Source organism: Hydractinia symbiolongicarpus, chromosome 6 (genome assembly GCF_029227915.1).
Source record: "Hydractinia symbiolongicarpus strain clone_291-10 chromosome 6, HSymV2.1, whole genome shotgun sequence".
NCBI lineage: Eukaryota > Metazoa > Cnidaria > Hydrozoa > Anthoathecata > Hydractiniidae > Hydractinia > Hydractinia symbiolongicarpus.
In genome coordinates, this window is record NC_079880.1 from 19,483,562 (window position 1) to 19,502,783 (window position 19,222).

The window sequence follows — 19,222 nt, forward strand, 5'->3', positions numbered from 1 at the left end:
AAAGTTTTCTTTTGATTTCCGCCTTCTTTAAAAAAACCTTTCTGTTTCATACATTAACTACAACCAATAGGTACGAGATACAATCTTTTTGTTTCGCCATTTTAGCTTTTTTTGAAAAAATTGCAAATTTAAAAGAAAAAGAAAGTTGTAAATTTTAAACCACTCAATCATTTGACGAAGAAGTTTGTCTTACTTATAACAACGAAAGATGTTCACCAAATTATTTAGCGTACTCGTGGTACTGTCAATTGCTATGTTGTGTTTCCAGATGAGTGGGGTACATTCTATTTCAGTAGCTTCTAAAAAGGCTTATGTGTTGGAAAAGAAAGGAATTTTTATACAACCATTTTATCCGCGGCGTAAGTGCATAAAGGTTAAGAACCAAGGAGTATTGTGTATCAAGTAAAACTTGATAATGAAGCAACATTTTAAAGAATCGAAACAACGAGGACTACAGAATAATATTTTCCATTTAATATATGTTGTCTATTTAGTATACGTTATTCATATGTATATATAATTCGGTTTAGTTGTTTGTCACAAAAAATAGTATGTAAAACAGAACTTTAAAATTCAGAGCTTTACGTCATTTTTACATTGCTAACAAACATAGTCAAGCAACTTTGTCCCTAGGACTTTTTATTTTTTCAACAGTGTCTCTATTCTCTATATTCATAATACCCACTGCGCAGTATTTTAGACGTGCTACGAACACGCGAATAAGGTATAAAAAGGCGCTCGTCCTTTATCTTAGGTTTAAACCCCGACCTAGTCATGCCAGAGACTATAAAAGTGTGAATCTATCCATTCTGCTCAGCGTTCAGAACAAGAGCAGGATTGATGTATAAGGCGATAAGGCAGCACTGATAAGGACTGAAAAGGCTATCCTGGTAAATAATTTCCAAAATTTCCATAATAATAACAATAATAACAGCTGTTTTAATGACGCACGAAATTTAATATATGAAGAATGGGCGAATTGATAGATTTATCAATTGGCCGATTTTAACTTCCTCATTCCAAATTTGTCTTGCTTATGTTACCACAGGGCGTAACAAATTTTTGATGATAACCTTTTTAAAAAGGTTAAAATTTCAGCAAAACGATTATTGTCACCAAGTATGCCGGGTGTAGCAGCGAAACGTATTTAAGATTTACAACTGTACTACTTGACGATGCATCTTTTTGGCGTCGGGTTTCTATGGAAAATATTCTCGTGTGGCATTTTTCGTCTTCTTGCGCCCTTCGTTTTGTCTGAGTAATTTGTTTCAAATGTGCTCCGCTCTTTGTGTACAACATGCTTCGCAATATCATGGCGGCAGAGCTGTGTTCACCAAAAAGTAATCTAATTTTTTTAAAAAAAAAAAAGATGCTAATTTTTAGGGACGCGTGACAAAAATAATTTTTATCACATGATCCAAACTACTAGCTAGCTAGCTATAGCTAGCTAGCCTTTTTTGTGGAGAAATTCTGTATAGCTTGAAAAAAAGTATTTGTATATCAAAGAATAAAGGCTTAGGTGTATATAATCTTTGAAATATCAGGTGGACAAAAATGTGTGTTTACATTATATTCTTGTGTTGCAGACGGGTTCCTCTCCTTCGTGCTTCTTCTGTGTTCATATTAGAAATCTTAATTAAAAAAGATATTTATATAAAATATATAATATATTATACAATTATATAGCTATATAAAAGACATGTTGATATCTTCACTATATTACAATTAAATCGTATGATATACAAGCGTGTGATATTTATATAGCTATATAGCAGCCCTCGAAATTAGCCCAAAAACCTTTCAGCAATAAATTGCCGAGGACATAGTCGTTTGCAGCAGCAATTCCACGGCAATAGTTTGCCGACGAGAGTGAAGTGTCAGGAATTTTGGAAATTTTTTTGAAACTATTATTTTAACTTCGCTAGTCTTACTTACCCTTCAGTCTTTTTCAGGTGAGGCGTATGAAAATAGAGTTTTCAAAATCAACCTATAAAATCCATTTTGTAGTGTGCGATGGCAGCCCTCGAAATAATTTTTGGAGACTCATTAAACAAAATTTCCACCACATTTGGTAGGACAAAATGTCTGATAGGTTTCTGTCTTTTGTTTGGGGTTCATGATTCAAAACGTCCCCCACTTTTCTACCGCAAAATGAATGCGCAACAAAGATTAGCCTTGGCAGTTTTTCGCCGTCACGAAAGGAAACCACGCCAGCAATTGCGACGGCATTTGACGTTTGTCGACGCTAATTTTAAGGGCTGTATAGCTATATCGTTAATATTTCATTATTTTTTACAAGGAAAGTATAAATTTTATAAACGGGGTAAATATGTGATAATATAAGAATTGTTAACGCATTCGTACATGAAGTGTGGGGCAAATTTTTCTAACTATTTTGTTACCTATTTTTACCTATTCCTCAGAAGCAATCCAATTGTTATGTTTATTTTCGAAAGAAGAAAATCTTGCCCTTGCTGTTTTATACCGCCAACCTGATGACAAAACCCATGGTCACCCTTCCACTCCATCTGATTTTAAAGCTGCATTAAATGGACTGGCAACTAGCATTCTTGGTATTCAGAATGCGACTCTCTCCGAAATAATTTTTGGCTGGGATTTCAATCTACCCCATACTGCTTGGCCCAGTGAAACTCCATCAACAGGGGCCAATACTGAGGAGAAAATCATGATCAAATATCTCAACGAATTTTGTTGTGACTTGATGTTGAATCAAATTATCACAAAACCGATGCACAAAGATGGTAACAATCTTGATCTTGTATTCTGGAACAACATTGATATGTCGTTTGATTATCAAATTATTCCTACACTACTTAGTATCTCATCATAGCTTTGTTGAAGTACTAACTCTCTTCAAGGTAAAACAAAGCTTGCAAACACCCCCCGAAGAGCGCCTAACATCTTTCATGTCACTTAATTATTTTAAAGAAGATAAAGACTGGGAAAAACTGAACAACAATCTTCACGAATATCATTGGCATAACGAATTTCAAAAAAAATGTGACTGAAATACTATCTATTTTTTATGCTATATGTTATGATATGTCTTCAGCGATAGTCCCAAGCAAATATGCAAAACCAACTGAGATCAAACAAACATTTAAAATACCGCCAAAATCTCACAAGAAGGAGAAGACGAATCCACAAAATATTGAACAATGCCACTTCACCTGCCAAAAAGGAAAAACTAGTCAAGGAACTCCTTAAAATTAAGAAAAATTTACAAAAATCTTTTAAATGGAAATCTACAGAAAGAAAAAACAGCTTTAGAAGCTATCAAAAAAATCCTAAATACTTTTATTCATATGCAAAAAAGTTTCCAAAAATAAAAACAAAAATTGGACCGCTTATGGATCACAGCAACAAATTAACACATCAGGGCAGAGACATGGCTGAAATCCTTTCCTGTGAGTGAGCCAAAACATGTAGAAGACATAACAATCCACCTACCCCAACATACATCAGAAATTCCAGAACTCCACTTCTCTCAAAAAGACATCATCAATGCAATCGATGAACTCTCTGACAACTCTGCACCAGGCCCAGATGGCTTCCCAGCAATTTTTCTGAAGAGGTGTAAAACATCGCTATCTGTACCGCTTCTTCTGTTATGGCAAAAATATTTGGACTGTGGTAAAATTCCCCAAATTTTAAAGCACTCACTAATCACCCCTCATTTCAAAGGAGGAAAAAAATCTGATGCATCCAATTACTGCCCAGTAGCCTTGACATCTCAATATTCCTGAAACCAGGTTAATACGCTAAATTTTCTTATCAATTTTAACAGAAATAACCAACTTAAATCAGCATCAAAATTGATGGAAACATGCAAATTTCCCTAAATAATTACAACTGCCTCCATTAGCAGCCAAACATTCGATGTTTATCCAAACATTTGATGTTTTATGACCAGATAACTGCAGTTAAAGTGTTTTAACGCATTTGAATATTGTGGTCAAACTTACATAAATGGGAGTTAGTAACTGTAAGCGATTTCTAAAAAATTGTTTTTGGTAAACTGGCAGCTTTTTGCTGATGTCAGCAAAATTTTTAAATCCCTCATATCTTCTTAACTGTTTGGTGAAAGCACATCATCCTATACATTAATTTGATCAGAATTTTTAAGCTTTGCACAATAGCACAGAACTTTTTGTATATGCGCTGCTAAATTTATCAAATCTCCTAAACCCTATATCTTTCAAGTGTTCTTTTGCCTAAGTGATTTTTTCCACTGGCTTTATCAACTAGTCTATATTGTAATTAGCCAAAAACCCTTGATTTTTAATTTAAAACATTATTATAATCACACATATAGTCCTTAATGACCCCTGTGCAAGTATATAAATTTTATTGCTTCATGTTATGTATCAGGCGAGTAAGGTAGCACGAAATAAAGATATAGGAAATGTACCACAGGCGATATCCTATTTTCCACAATCTAACAACTATTATTTTGTATATATGTAATATACCTATAAATATTATTTACATGACAATGTATAGGAATGCACCCACACAGGCCTGAATTGACCACTTTGATTTAGACCTTAAGAGCTGTATTTGCGCATGCAATTTAGAAAGAGGTGAGGAACATGATTGGGAATCGTTGGGATCACAACAGCATTAAAAACTAGAAGATTTATGTAATATATACAGTATTATATATTTTCATTTTAAGAAAACAATGTTATATTATGTACACCATATTATAATATGTACTATTTAGTATTTAAGTATGGAAACTATTAATGAGTATGAAGACAGCACATCTATTGAGATGTTGGCTCTTGCATTAGTAAGAGAATATTTAAGTCGCAAAGTAGGTGTTTTTATTTTTTATTTTATTTTTTAGGCTAGGTCTGGGTATCAATACTTTATCAAGCTGATGAGAAATAAGTGTCTTCAAACCACTTAACCCTATGTGGTCTGGGATTTTTCGAACATATTATGAGGGTGAGGGGGCTGGGGGATAACTTACCATAGACTTGTCTAAATTAAGTCAAACTTGGCACACTTATAGTATGTCACAAAAGGAACAAACTGGTAGCAATCCCCCCCTCTCCAGACCGATAGGGTAAATGTATATATTGCTTGCATTAAAACTAATATCCACATAAGTGCCCCCTGTGACTCTAGTAATTATTCAGAGAGAATTGCTTAATTTTAAAACCTTTGCAAGAATTTATCTCATAAAAAAATTTTGGGTGACTTGTAAAGATGCTGCCAAAACTAGCACTGTGGTTTACATTGTATCTAATTTATTTGGAGAAGGAAAATAAAACTTGCTCAATGACAGTGTAACCTATGTTTTAAACTGAAGAATATTTTAGAAAGAATATTACGCCTTATAGGGTGCACTAGCTGTATATATACTACATTCAAACTTGATGTGGTTTACCTGCACTAAGCACTCGACCAAATTTCCATAATGTTTTCTGAAAGGAAATTTTTCACAGATTAAATAAATTTTTGTAAGTTTTTTTAGTGACCAAATTTCTATAGATTTTTTGACATGCAAATTACCTTATATCTTTTCAACGAATTTCTGTAGATTTTTACAATGTGTGTTTTTCTGTGGATTTTTTTAAAGCCAAATTCCTGTACATTTATTTATGGGCTTTTTGTTTCTTTAGATTTTTTATGGGTAAATTCCTGTGGGGTTTTTCATGGCAATTCCTGTAGATCTATTCATGGTTCAATTCCCGTACATTGTTTCATGGATGGTGATGTAGATTTTTTTCAAGGGCCAATTCCTGTAGAATTTCTCATTGGGCTTATTTCATGGGTGAATTCCTGTATTTTGTTTAACCATGCACATAGGCATGCTATTGCAGACACACAAATACAAATGTTTGCATTGAATTCGTTGTGACAGGCAAATTCCAATCTTTGAAGATTTATTACACTTATTAGAGGAGTCATCTATTTCAAGTCGCATTTTTTATTGTGACTATTTAATCTTGGTAGATTATATTTATTTGAAATCGAGTTAAATTAAATAACTTTTTTGCTGAAAAGAATAGACTAAACAATTTTCCCATCAGGAGAACCATTTGAATGAGATCTTATTCAGTACAAATCTCAAATTCATTGCGGGGGTTGTATCCTAGGAGAGTTAGGAGGTTCATTTAAATAAGGATAGCATCTTATAAAAGCATTATTGGACTTTCTTTATAGGACTACAGGCATACATTAAATTTGTTTGACAAGGAATCAAAGAAAAAAGATGCAAGGTATGTATTTGAATTTTACATTTTATTTTCCGTAAACACTGTTTACCAGTGAAGTCTTTCTACATTTTTGTAACTGCACAACATATAGCTGTAATTCAATAGTCCTTTACCGTGTCAACTTATAGTTTTTGATGTGTAGTATTGTGATGAAAGGTTCAGGTTGAAGTTTAGCTATAGATCAAGTATACAAGCGTATACACGTGTTCATTATTTTCAACATATGTATATTTTAGCATTCAGAATAGAAGGAAGTTAGCAGAAAGACTTAATATTATTTATTTGGTTAAAAAAAACAAGGTGAGTTACATGCCCAGTGTTCGATGTGTTATATTATATGCACGAACATCTAAATTTGTGATGAGACTGGATGCCTTGACTTAAAAGTCTAGCATTGTCAAAACAAGCTATATATAACAGCTATTGAAAACTTCTCTTTTCTTACCCGGACAAGGACCTTCTGGGTATTCCGCGTACCTGAGCAGAATTTGATTAGGTATTCCAGTTTGAGTTCCCAAAATAGCAGATCCGGTCCAGTAAATTTTTGAGAATTGCTTTATTTATATATTTGACATTTTCTGGGTTTTAGTGTTTTTGTTTCTGGTTTTTTTAATGCTTAATTCCTTCTGATAACTGCTTAAAAACTCTGTGCTGCGCTCCCGCAGAAATTTTCAATGCTTACATGTAGCAAAGCTGACATTATCTCCATGTTTACTTTTATTACTTAAAATGATATTTTTTTATTTTATTGTTTAGGAAGAAGGTGTAAGAACTCTAAAAACGTTTTTGGAAATGGTTGTCAGAAATTTAAAAGACAGTCAGAATGAAGTTGCATCAGAATCATCCAGGTTAGTGTAAATTTTTAGCTGATGATGTTTACATGTGTCAGGCTTGAGCAGACTATATCGATGCACTTTCAGCATTTAAAAAACAGGCAACTTGATGAAAATCAGGGATTCCTGTCATTTTGCTTTATTGGGTATTGTTTACTATTTTTTGTCGAATGAAAGTTCCAGGTCTTCTATAAAACGAAATTGGGCATCCTAACAGCTTAAGCACTCGCTGGAATAATTTGAGTGAAGTGGGGAAATATCATAATGTTGACATGCAGTCTATGTAAACTGCTGTGTAGCTTTCTTTTTAGTATACTCTTCTATTCTTGTGTTTGAAGGCAATTCCCTGTATCTACAAAAGCGACGCAGAAGAATGCATCAACTAGTGATTTCGTTATTGAAAATTATGATGGAAGAATTACTCCCATTTTTACGCCAGATGGTAGAAACAGTCCTGTTTCATCTCCTCGTAATAGAAACACGAAAATACCAAGATATACATACAATAATCGTAAATCGAAAGAAAATAATTCAACTCCAAGTGGAATCTATGTTGAAAACAGACATCCTGGTCACGTTGTTGTGCAAAACAGCTTAGAAGAAAATTTAGATATGTTTGTTCACGCATCAAGGAAGAAAAAACCACCCTCATACTCCGTACAACCTGTTTCTGGCGTACTGACGAAAAACGTATCCAAACTAAGAAATGAATCGCCTCTTATATGTAATTCTGATTCAACACAGAAGAGCAATAATAAGGTCGAAAATTTCAGTCTTGATAAACATTTAGCTCCGTTACCTACCAACGATCATCCCCCAAGCATGTCTGTTAGAAATTCTTCAAACGAAATTTTACAGCTTGACGATGTAGATTTTACTGACCAGAAAATAGACAATAACAACAACAAAAACTGGACGAACACTTCTAATAATATCCGCTCAAAACCAATTTCCCTGAAGATCGCTATTCAACTCAAATCACTTTTATTTGGTTTATCTAATGGCAATTTTAACCAAGAATGGAAAATTCAAGGCTTCAAATTTTCGACACATCCTCTCTTACGATACGGTTTAGTACAAGACAAGGGCGGTCCGTGTGGGTTGCTAGCATGTGTACAGGCAGTTGTTTTGAAACAGTGGCTGTTTAAAGATCGTTTAGTAAATGGTAAGGTAAACATATATAATCACGTTTTGTTGACATCATTTTCAAATGTGCTTTAATAGGCAAGCATGCAACGTTAGTTCTTATTGGTACTGTTATGGTAATGCCAATTAGGGTAGTAAGATACCCTTTTACTAATCTAACTAATCATACAACAGAACTCTGATTTTGTAATTCTTTCGAACCAAGCTATCGAACACTATTGTATTTGTTACCAACTACGCATTTCTTTTAACCTTTTAGTTAAAGGTTTCTGATATTATTAGATCTATTTTAGCGACCATAGTCCAACCATCAGAGAAAGAACAACAAGAACTGCTCATCGAATCATTTGTTGAAATTTTATGGAAAGCGCGATGTACCAGTGACGTCATAATGGCGTTAACTACACCCAACGTTAAATTTTCTTCCACAAGCAAATGCAAACATGACGGAGTGACAGAAAAGTTGCAACTTTTTCACTTTGATACGACGATAAACTTAAGAGGTTTCCTTTTAAAGAATATTTCATCCTTCACTAAAAACAATGGTTGTGTATTGTTTCTTTACGCTGTGATTTTGACTGCTGGAGTTGAAAATATAATAAATAGTATGGACGAAGCAAATGCGACATTGATCGGTCGTCATGGTTATTGCACTCAAGAGATGGTTAATTTGTTGTTGACTGGGAAAGCTGTGTCGAATGTATTTGATGGAGTTGTAGAATTGACTACAAATGGTGCAGAAAAGGTAAGAAAACTTACCAACTAAGAAAAAGAATTTGATTGTTTGTTTGTTCATGGGTGAAAATTCAGTGGGTAATGCACTTTCCTCGGAAATAAAATACAAATTTTAAATCTCTTATCTGTTTTTGTATAGTTATGTAAACAAAATGAAACTCCTTTACAGGGATTTTTGTGGTTGCAATGGCGATATTGAGTTGCGGTGTAAAATCTCATTTCTGATAAAAGTTACCGAAGAAGTTTTTATTCCTTCTTACAAACGCTTTCGATCTTTCTTAAATATTTTTAATTTACACTCACTTGTTTTTTAGTCCGTTTTACATGGGATATCTAATCGGAGCAACATCGGATTTTTATCTCTTTTTGAGCACTTTGATTCGTGCAATGTCGGAAATCATTACAAAGTTCCGCATTATCCAGTCTGGGTCGTGTGTAGTGAGAGTCATTTTAGTGTGTTGTTCAGCTTGGTAGATATAAACAACCATGAAAGAAGGCAATTTGATATGTATTACTATGATGGATTGGCCAATCAAGACGAAGAAATCAAATTAACTATCAGTTTGGGTTCTGGCAGAAGAGAATCATCTTCACGAACTTCGGATTTAACACCACCACTAGAACATTGTATTCGAACTCGGTGGAAGAATGCACGAGTATCGTGGAATGAGACGGAACCGATTCTATGACGAATCTTATCAGAAAAAAATTCTTGTTTCAAATTGTAACGAATAATTTTGTCTATTTTTAACTTTAATGTAGCTATATAAAAGAAGACGACTAACTTTGGAGGAACCATTAATAAGAACGAAGAGGATGATAATGACTAAAAATTTTTATTCGAAAATAAATCTACGCGACATAACTCGAAATAACTTTTTCTCTAAAAATTTTCTTCACGATCTTTTGTTATTCTCGGTAAATTTTTTTGTGGTCAATATAAATAATGGCCAGCCTACTTTAAGTCAATAAATAGGCCTGCAGTAAATTGGAATTGCAAAAAGATTCGTCAAAGTTATACTCCGCAAAGAACTGTCAAATGGTTCATTCGTAGAAAAGGAGTTTCGCGAAATATCTCGACATACTGATTCGCGAAAAATAATTAATGCGAAATGAATGTGTTTTAACCTCGCGGAAATAAGTCGTTACTGATTTCCTCATTTCCCTGAGAAGTACAGGTAACCAGGCAGTAGGATTATTTGTTACGTTTTTGCAAAGCTAGTACTTTAACGGAAGAAAGTGTTTATTCCGCATAAAGTTAAGTCAGTCGCAAACAGCAAAATTTTTCAGTTAGAAATTGTATCGGAATTTCGATTCTATGACACAAAGTTCGTAAACACGTGTGAGAACAAGGGGAAATTTTTTTTCCTGCAGAAACTTCTAATTTTATAAAACTGCGGATATTTTTGCCCGCAAAGCTGTACTGCAAACACTTTCTTTTACTGAAGTAAGTGACTTGCTAAAAGTTCCCCCAAAAAGTGTTTATATTTTACACAAAATAAGTCCATGTCTCTCGCTTGCCTGTCCTTGCTTGAGAACTATTTCATTGGAGAATATTTCGTCACTTCTATTCCTTGAAGTATAAGAAATATTTTTTGTATATATATTTGTTTATATAACGAATTTATTTATTGTTTTTAACGCTATGTCATAGTTTCATGTGAAGTTAATGAGAGATGTATTTGAAGTTTGTTTTGTCTTTACAGTTCCTGGCTTTTAGCGCGGGCCCGGAGAGACAGAGAAGAGTTAATTTTTTGACAGTCTTTATCAGTCGTAGTAAGTTTGATCTGATCTGTTAATCAAACAAATGTTACTTTTGTTAACGTAAAGTTAGCTTGCAGTCACAAAAGAACGAGTTCGTAGTGCCGTCGTGTAAGCGTCTCTTTATGTAACTCAACAACGATACGATGGAGTGGTACAAAAAAGAGTTGATGGCTATATAGATACAAACACTATTGAGCAATCCTGCAGGTAGGATTGACCAAGGGTAAATTGCTTAACCTACTTGCACTCAGGAGGAAGCGACATCTTGCGAATTTACAACCTTTTGCGCATCCGTTTTACTTGAAAATTTTAGCAATTGGTAATTCCATGTTCTCTGGGGTAAACAAGGAATTTTTATTTTCTTCGTTAAAAAAGTTATAACTATTTTTGCTTCCCAGAAATATTTATCTGTTATGCACCGAAGAAGACTCGTAGCTGCATTTTGGAGGAGTAGACTTTGATGAAATGAAATTCATTAAAGCAGCTAGACATATTTGCCAGCAACATGACCCAAAAAAACACCATTCTCGTTCAATTCATTGCAAAATGCTTCGTGTTATGTACGTTTTTGAAGAAATTTGTTATGAGTTATTTGATAGGTCAGAGGAATAGAACTTAAATTTTGACCCTCGTGATTCTTATAAAATAAATCCTTGAAAATAGAAACATTGTGATCAATTTTTATCTATAAACAATAATCAGTGCATTTTTACCGCGCATTGTGGATTAAAAAAGAAGTTCCTTTTGCAAGTTAACCTTGTCTTAAGCTTTTAAAAAATGTTCAGTTAAAAACATGTTCAGAAAGATTTAAACAAAAATAACCAGATTGAGCTTCAGCTAAAACCAGACGTTTTGCAAACTGGTGAAATGTTAATAAAAGGATGGCATAAAATTGTCAACAAACAAAAAAATACACTTACAAAACTTATTGTTCTTCTTATCATAAAATTTGTTCTTGTTAATTTCTTTGAAAAAGGCGCGAATAATTTTTTAAAGAAATAGACAACGCAATGTTAATAGTCTGTAACTTTGTCCGTGCACGTATATTTATAACAAAGAATTTGATACAAATGTTAATTTCCCGTGACTTATGTCTAAGAAAATTTTCAACTTAAGCAAAAGCTTTTGTAAATAAAAGCACTCAATGGACAAAATAAATTTTATATAGCATCTCATGTTTCCTTACAACTTTTTCCTCGCGCAAAAATAGACAAAATACGGGCATTTAATAAAGATACTATCCGGGGAGCCAAAATAAATGTGTGACCCTGCGTTATACGGCATGCTGAGCGCTTAAGTGCAGGCATTAAAAACGTGTGTCGCAAATCCAGTGGAGTATTCACAGTGATAACGCCTTTCAGCCGTCGATTACAACCTGTAGCAGAAACAGCCGGGTTTTTTTATTATTTTGAAAGCTTAGTACAGGTATATCATGTGACACCTCCCAGCACAGCGTAACACTGACCCCTTGCGTGTTGGTATGTCGACAACGCGAAGAACTTGGATTGGTTATTCGCAAAAATTGGGATTCGTGAATGATCTACTATACTCGAGCGGCAATGACAAAGACTTTAAGGTTTCTAAAATAAAGTTGCAATGCAACCCTTTTGAACACACACACAGAATAGTAATGAAGAGAAGCTATATAAAAGAAAAATGATGTACGACCTTGCACGTTTCTTTTAGCAGAGCCGCTTAATTGAGTATGGGCGTTGATTGGCGAATTCTTTGGAAGTTATTTTGAGCACGGGTGCATACTTTGAAAGCATTTAATCTGTCATATACAGCAATGGTAATCGGAAAGTAGTAATTGAATTTATTTCGTGTAACTTAGGTCTTTTGAAGCTAATAAATACGTCAACAAGTCACGTGCTTTGCTGTTTATAAGACGTAGCAGGGCGTAAGATTTCTCACATGTCAATTAGCTTTTTTTTAAAAAAAAAACAATCCCGATGTCGTAACAGTAATTCACAAGTTGAGTTGAAGTGCATCGTTTTTTAGACGCGTAATACTGCTATCATTTCTTCGAAGTATTAGTTTATTGTTTCCTGGACTACCGACTACTGCAAGGTACCACGAATACGTTTCCTCCAGAAGTGAAGTTACAGATTTTGCTTTGTATTTAAAAATATTTACTGACTTTAGACTTTGTATCTCTTTAATAATAGCCGTATTCCGTCTGTCTTTCTGTCCGGGAAAGGCGTGTCCTGTTACGGAAACACGAGATGCGATAAATAAAGGACGGGCGACTCCGTGGATTTTTCCACGGGTTACCGACTAGTCTATATTATAATACTAGTACTCGTCTGTCACGCAAATTAGTACCGCAAGTAGCGAGTCGCACGCAATACGGTATAAAAAGAACGGGCGGGATTTTTTCCACGGGCCACCGACCAGTCTTTTATATAATTTTTGCTGTCGATTAAATTAAATGACAAAACAAATAAATTATGGTTATTAAGGGATACCTAATCTTTCTGAAAGAAGCTTGATCAGATCATAATTAATTTAAAATTGTGTCTCCACGATGAAGGGATAAAATTATGCTGCAGCGTATTGAGTCTCCTCCTTGGTGCCTTCAGAATAAAGAGAATTTATTAAAAATCTTTTTTAAATAACTACCGCAGAGAATTGCTAAAATGACGTGTCAGGAGTAACGAAAAAAATAGTACAATGTAGTGATTTACGTTCTTTTTATTTCCGTTACAAAATTAGAATTTCTCTGCCATTATACCAAGAACACCAGACACGATAGATACAGCCACCCCAATCCATCCAATGATATAACTCCAACCATATTGATATTTAAAATATATTGAATCAAAATCTTGTTTGTCTGTAAAAATAGCAAGTGCCACCAACATACAACCTCCTCCACAAAACATCAAAATTCCACCAATAATCGACTTGACTTTATCTGATACCAACGCTAGGATAGCCAGTATAATGCCTGCTATTATAACCAAGCAAGAAATAACAGCAAATGCTCTCGTTGCTTTGTACCACTTTTCTTTATCTCCTAAGTCATTTCCAATGGTTTTACAATTCAATTCACCACACACTTTCCAAAGACCAATATCGTGTTTAGTTACATATTTGTTGGTTTTGATTTTCAACCATTGATTTCCTCCTGCTCCAGAAGAAATGAAAATACCTGCTAAAATACTCGAAACGAGAAAACAGATTTTGCCCAATGCCATGTTTTTTAATACCAAGGTGTGTTGTTCTAATAAAGATAAACAAAACGTAAATAAAAAGCATTTTTTTTTCATACAAAAAATGACCAATATTTTTATTTGCGCATCATAGTATAAACAGTGCAAGCCTTATAATGTGGTACGTTCGAAATATTGTCTTTTAGTCATAATAAAATTTATGTTAAAAATTCTTTAAAAAAATGTTATAAACTTCTCTTATGTGTTGTAACTTACAAAAAGCAACTGTAGACAATAAAAGGATGCGAGAACGGAGCAGGCTGTCTAGTTTGCGTGATTAAGTAATGCTTAGAAGATTTTCCTGGCAACAAAAGACTCACTGGTACCATACAAGTCAACTCTACGTCTCGTCAACAAAACAGAATAATAACAAATATTCACTTTCGTCAAACATTCAACAAAACATGGTCTGTTGATAATAACGTCAGAGATCTTCCCAACTCCTTATGAAGGAATATGAAGTCTACTTACCAGTTGTACACAAGAAATTTCGAGTCTTAGCTTTACACGACAACGTTTGACTTCACAATGATTTGCTACCACTCCCTCTGTCCTCTCAACCGTATATAAAGTGTATTTTTGACTTGCTCTAAGCAGGTATGCTTCTCACAACGGAAATATAAAATTTTTCATTAAGAACCAGTTTTAACTCATTTACCCTCCTTTTTTAGGAATTTTAGCCTTTGTTACTATAAATAACAGTTATTTTTGACTTGTTCTAAGCAGGTATGCTTTTCAATACGGAAATATAAAATTCACCATTGAAAACCAGTTTTATCTCATTCAACCTAATATTTAGGATTTTCATCCTTTGTTACTATAAATGACGAGGTATGTTTGACTTGCTCCAAGCAGGTATGCTTCTTAATTCATAGAATACCAGTTTTATTTCATTGAAAGTCCTTTTTTAGGAATTTAAGCCATTGTTACTATGATTGACGGGGTATCACTCTGTTTGCTCTCTCAACCGTAAATAACAAATCAAGTTGTGACTTGCTCTAAGGAGGTATGCTACACACAAGGAAATGTAAAGTGCTCTGTTGAAAACTGTTTTAATCTTTTGAAAACTTTTTTAATTCATTCAGCATCTTTTCTGAGAAAATTTGTTTTCATTTCCGACTTGACATTTGACCTGGTACTTAAGTTGCTAAAAATGCCCTGAGCTTTATAGAAGTTTGTTAACAACAGTTGCTTAGATAAAGCAGTTCCTTTCGGACAAGTAGCTTCTAGATAAATTTTAAACATAAAAACTTTTTTTGTCTTATTATTCCATGCCATTTTCAGGAATTTTTGCCTTAGTAATTTTATGTGACGACAGAGCCTGGAGCAGAGGTTGTAACTATTATGCTTGTATAGGTACTTTTTAATCTGATGATAGTTGGGCATTCACCTATAAAAAATACTTTCTTGCTTACCAAGGAAACATTTCAGCGTGACATAATTTTCACTTTCTATTCTTATGGAAACTTTCCGACACATGAGAAAATGTCATCCCATTGTTTATTTATAAAATTATACTGAATCGATATAACATTCCTGTCCACAGAAAAACCTTTCTACATAAAAAACCTGTTCGCTAGAAAGTGGGAAAGACGTACATGAGATATCAATGGGGGACTTTAATACTTTAAATATAGTTTGTTAGCTAACCAAGACTTCAGGTCTGAAATCATGCTGAGTCATTTCAATATAAAAGCTGAGTTTGCAATTGCCTTTTCTCTCACTTTTGTGGTTCAATTCCACGGGGGCAAGTTTCACTTCTGCCAATCACAGCGATCTAACAAGCCGTTGTTTCGGTACATTACTTTCGTCAGCCAATATATGCACACGTCTTCTAGTTATTTTCGCTACTGAAGTTTGTATAATGTATATGTGCTCGGTTCCACTGTTGTTCTACCATACTACAGTTTTACTACACTTCTTATAAACTGCATGATACTGTACGACTACCTTTCTACAAAACTGTACAATGTAGCTATAATGCTTTACCGAGAGAATGCAAGTGTATATATGCTGAAAAAGCTAATGTACTGAAACATAAGGCTTGGTAGGTCGGTCCTGTAGTTGGAGAAAAGATTTCGTACTCTTAAATTTAGCTAGGTCGTTGTTAATCTATCAGTTTTCTTTTTCAATGCTCTGAATATAACCTCAGCCTCAAGTTCATAGCTTTTCTTTTAAAAAAAGACGCGTAACACGGCATCTTAAGTAAGTCAGTAATTTATTTTTCTTGTCTCTACGAAATGTTATTCACTAAATATCGTTAAATTTAAAAATATAAGGTTTAATATTAAATCAGTCGTGATTTTAAGATATATACGTTCTTATATACCAAAGAGTCCTTGTATATACCAACTAAGCCAAGCCCAACATCCGCCATTTAAATAGTGAAAACCAAAACGACATCTTAAAATCTTAACTGTCTAAAATTTAAATGTGTGCACAAAATATGCAAATAAGCCAGATTTTCCTTGTCTTTTTTGTATGCTATATCTAAGGACAAATTTTAGATAAAAAAAACACAAGAAAATTCTAAATTTATAAAAGGAACAAGAGGTTTTGACAGAGGCAAATTTCAATGACTGAAATTGTTCGCTTGTATTTTTTTTTCTTACATGCTGGTAAAATCTGTTAAAAAATATAAGATAAGATAAGAAAGTTAAATCAAAGGAGATTCCTAAATTAAGACATTTTAACATTCTCTCATGCATTTTTTCTTAATTCTTTCCGATATCTTAATAATAAAACAAATTGTACTATATAATTAATAATAATTAGGTTGTTCTGAAAATTCTATTATATTGGTTATTGACAAATTCCTTCTTATCAAAAAATAGCTACGGTTGTGAATGTATGAAAGAGAACTTCACATCAGCATTTAAGAAAGATAAAAGTGTGTGAAAAAATTACCACGAAGAAAAAAAATAATAATTCGTTTAACATTCCTGAAAGGACACTACCCAAAAGACTTCATTAGTATTGCTAATGAGAGACTATAAATCTAAGAAATCCAACGAAACCAATCAAGACGGACCAGTCTTTCGAGAATCCTTTATGTGCTAAAAAGAAGCCGATTTAATAGTTCCATATTTTTATTAACAAAAATATATAACGTGGTTATAAAACAGATCACATGATAAGTGTATTTCTTGCGACAAATTGTCGAATGTTAAAGTTTAGCATACTCAGGCATGTCAAGCCAAAATTTTTATAAGTACATTCTAGATCTCGAGAAAAGCTAGTTGTATATAACAAGTAAATTGTGAGACGCGGAAAAATATAATTTTCCAGTGAATATTGTTGTGTATATCACCAAACTTACTTTTTTTTGCTTTTTTTATGATCGGAAATCAAATGAGCGCGTCTCAGTGTAACAAATGATGGATAAAGTCAAAATCCGACCTATATTGGTGATGCAGATCCTAGGGATCCGGTTGACTCATTGTCATATTGAATGTAGAATTATCCCCCGAGACCCCCCCCCCCAAAAAAAAAAAAAAATACCCCTGAAAAATCCTCTTTAGGAAATTTCCCTTTTAAGAAAATCCCGCCCCACCCCCTGGAAAGTAGCCAAATTAGTTCTTTTTAAATCAGTAAGTACTTAAGCATAGAATTTGGATTAAAACAGTTACTTGAGCAACAAATTGTATGCAATACGTCTCAAGTAGTTTAATGTTGGCATTTCTTGGTACACTGGCACTATATTCGTGTGTTGTAATCAGCATACTTCTTTCTCTCCAGTACTGGAATCCCTCCCAAACAGCGACTGAACTTCACGCGCGAAACATTTTTTTCCTTCCCTAAAACGTCCACAAATTTAAAGAAGTTTGGATTAAAGGTGTTGACATGTTGCTGTATCCCATTGTGCCACCCTTCCACATTATTGTTCGTTCGAGGTTAATGATTACTTGTGGGGTTATACATATTTCACATTTCCTTTGTGTCTCTCCATTTCTTCGAAGTCGCCCGATGTAAGTATAAGGAACTACAAATTTCCTGACGATTTCCTGACGACACTCCATCAGGCGAACCAGATATGAAAATACGGCTTGGATCTTCAACTCCGCTGTCATATAACTGAAATTGCTGGCTGGAACGCGTGGTCTAATAGATATTCTGCAAGTAACACAGGAATAGCAGCGATTTTTGGCTGGACATGGCGGTATAATCTCCTACCAACCTTCCCACTAGAATCTGCTGCGTAGTTTCGTTCGTCGTCTCCGCTCATCTTTTTATCACTGATATAACTGTGGAGACTTTTGTGTATCATATAAATGATGCGAATGTTCGTTGGTTGTTTCTGTAAAAAATCTGTTTTTCTCTGATTAAGTTATCGAACAACAAGAACTAAAACCACGAGGTAATTCATAAATAAACACGTCTTACTAGAGGACTGTATAAAAAGCTAGAAAACAACAACAACTCAAAAATACAAAGAGCATGCGTAAACTATACAAAAATAAGAACCCGTCAACATATAAAGCGCATGCGTAAAACTTAAAAATCTTTAACAGTTTCTACGAAAGCATCTACCATTGCGAATCAACCTTCTTCGTTGATTTTGCGTGTCGATAAACTACATTGTGTTGACAATTTTAACAGAAAGATACAACGAAAATCGCTTTCTAAAGATATGATACAGAATTTTCTTTAAGATAACGAGATTCGTCTTCAGAGGGAAGATACGGGTACGATAGCAAAACAGAAAATGATTACGATATTCGAGAAGTAAACAACCAGTAAATTATAATTTCAATAATAATAAGAAGCCCTGGGGGCTCTAAGAATTTCCGCTTGCTACCAAAATATTTGATGAAAACCTGCTAATTCGTTGTGTTATTGTGCCAAACATTCGAAGAGTTTTGGTGCATGAAGCTCTGAAGATAAAGCACACAAGTGACATTATATCTTACAACAAACGCAAACAAAACGAAACCTGTCATAATAAACTCACATTTTAAAAGAAATTGCTAACAAAAATTACAGCCTATCATTCATGGTTAAAAGTCTTGCGATTGAGACGTTTATGGTCTTAAACGGCATTTAGTTGACAAAAAATCAAAAATTTGATGTGACCAACATTTTCAGCATACTTTCTTTATTAACTGTGCCAATTTTTGTCGAAAATAAAGTGGTTTTAATTTTCGGACAAATTTTGGCCTAAAATGGCATTTAGGTGACAAAAATGAAAGTTTTGATGTCACTATTATGTTCACCATACTTTTTTTGTTAACTTTGCCAATTTTTGTCAATAATAAAGTAGTTTTAATTTTTGGACCAA

The 19,222-nt window shown here is 33.9% G+C and overlaps 3 protein-coding genes across 4 annotated transcripts in view; 1 reads left to right on the top strand and 2 right to left on the bottom strand.

Moving 5' to 3' along the window:
• Window positions 1–19,222, bottom strand: part of LOC130647398 (heparan-alpha-glucosaminide N-acetyltransferase-like) — a 103,443-nt gene that overhangs the window by 43,252 nt on the left and 40,969 nt on the right. The window lies entirely within an intron of this gene.
• On the top strand, window positions 4,301–10,646 carry LOC130647395 (probable ubiquitin carboxyl-terminal hydrolase MINDY-4). Its single transcript, XM_057453239.1, has 7 exons — window positions 4,301–4,840; window positions 6,199–6,254; window positions 6,488–6,551; window positions 7,008–7,099; window positions 7,423–8,249; window positions 8,524–8,975; window positions 9,280–10,646. Exons 1-7 carry the CDS (start codon window positions 4,757–4,759, stop codon window positions 9,652–9,654), a joined length of 1,950 nt encoding a protein of 649 aa, XP_057309222.1. The 5' UTR covers window positions 4,301–4,756; the 3' UTR covers window positions 9,655–10,646.
• Window positions 13,406–14,588, bottom strand: LOC130647403 (lens fiber membrane intrinsic protein-like). The gene is made up of 2 exons (XM_057453253.1): window positions 14,416–14,588; window positions 13,406–13,955 (listed from the first exon to the last, which is right to left on the bottom strand). Exon 2 carries the CDS (start codon window positions 13,927–13,929, stop codon window positions 13,441–13,443), a length of 489 nt encoding a protein of 162 aa, XP_057309236.1. The 5' UTR covers window positions 13,930–13,955; window positions 14,416–14,588; the 3' UTR covers window positions 13,406–13,440.

Coding starts and splice junctions, on each gene's coding strand:
- LOC130647395 (XM_057453239.1), top strand. CDS start 4,757: ATGGAAACTATTAATGAGTATGAAGACAGCACATCTATTGAGATGTTG. Junction 4,841..6,198: donor GAGAATATTTAAGTCGCAAA/GTAGGTGTTTTT, acceptor CTTTCTTTATAG/GACTACAGGCATACATTAAA. Junction 6,552..7,007: donor ATTTGGTTAAAAAAAACAAG/GTGAGTTACATG, acceptor TTTATTGTTTAG/GAAGAAGGTGTAAGAACTCT.
- LOC130647403 (XM_057453253.1), bottom strand. CDS start 13,929: ATGGCATTGGGCAAAATCTGTTTTCTCGTTTCGAGTATTTTAGCAGGT.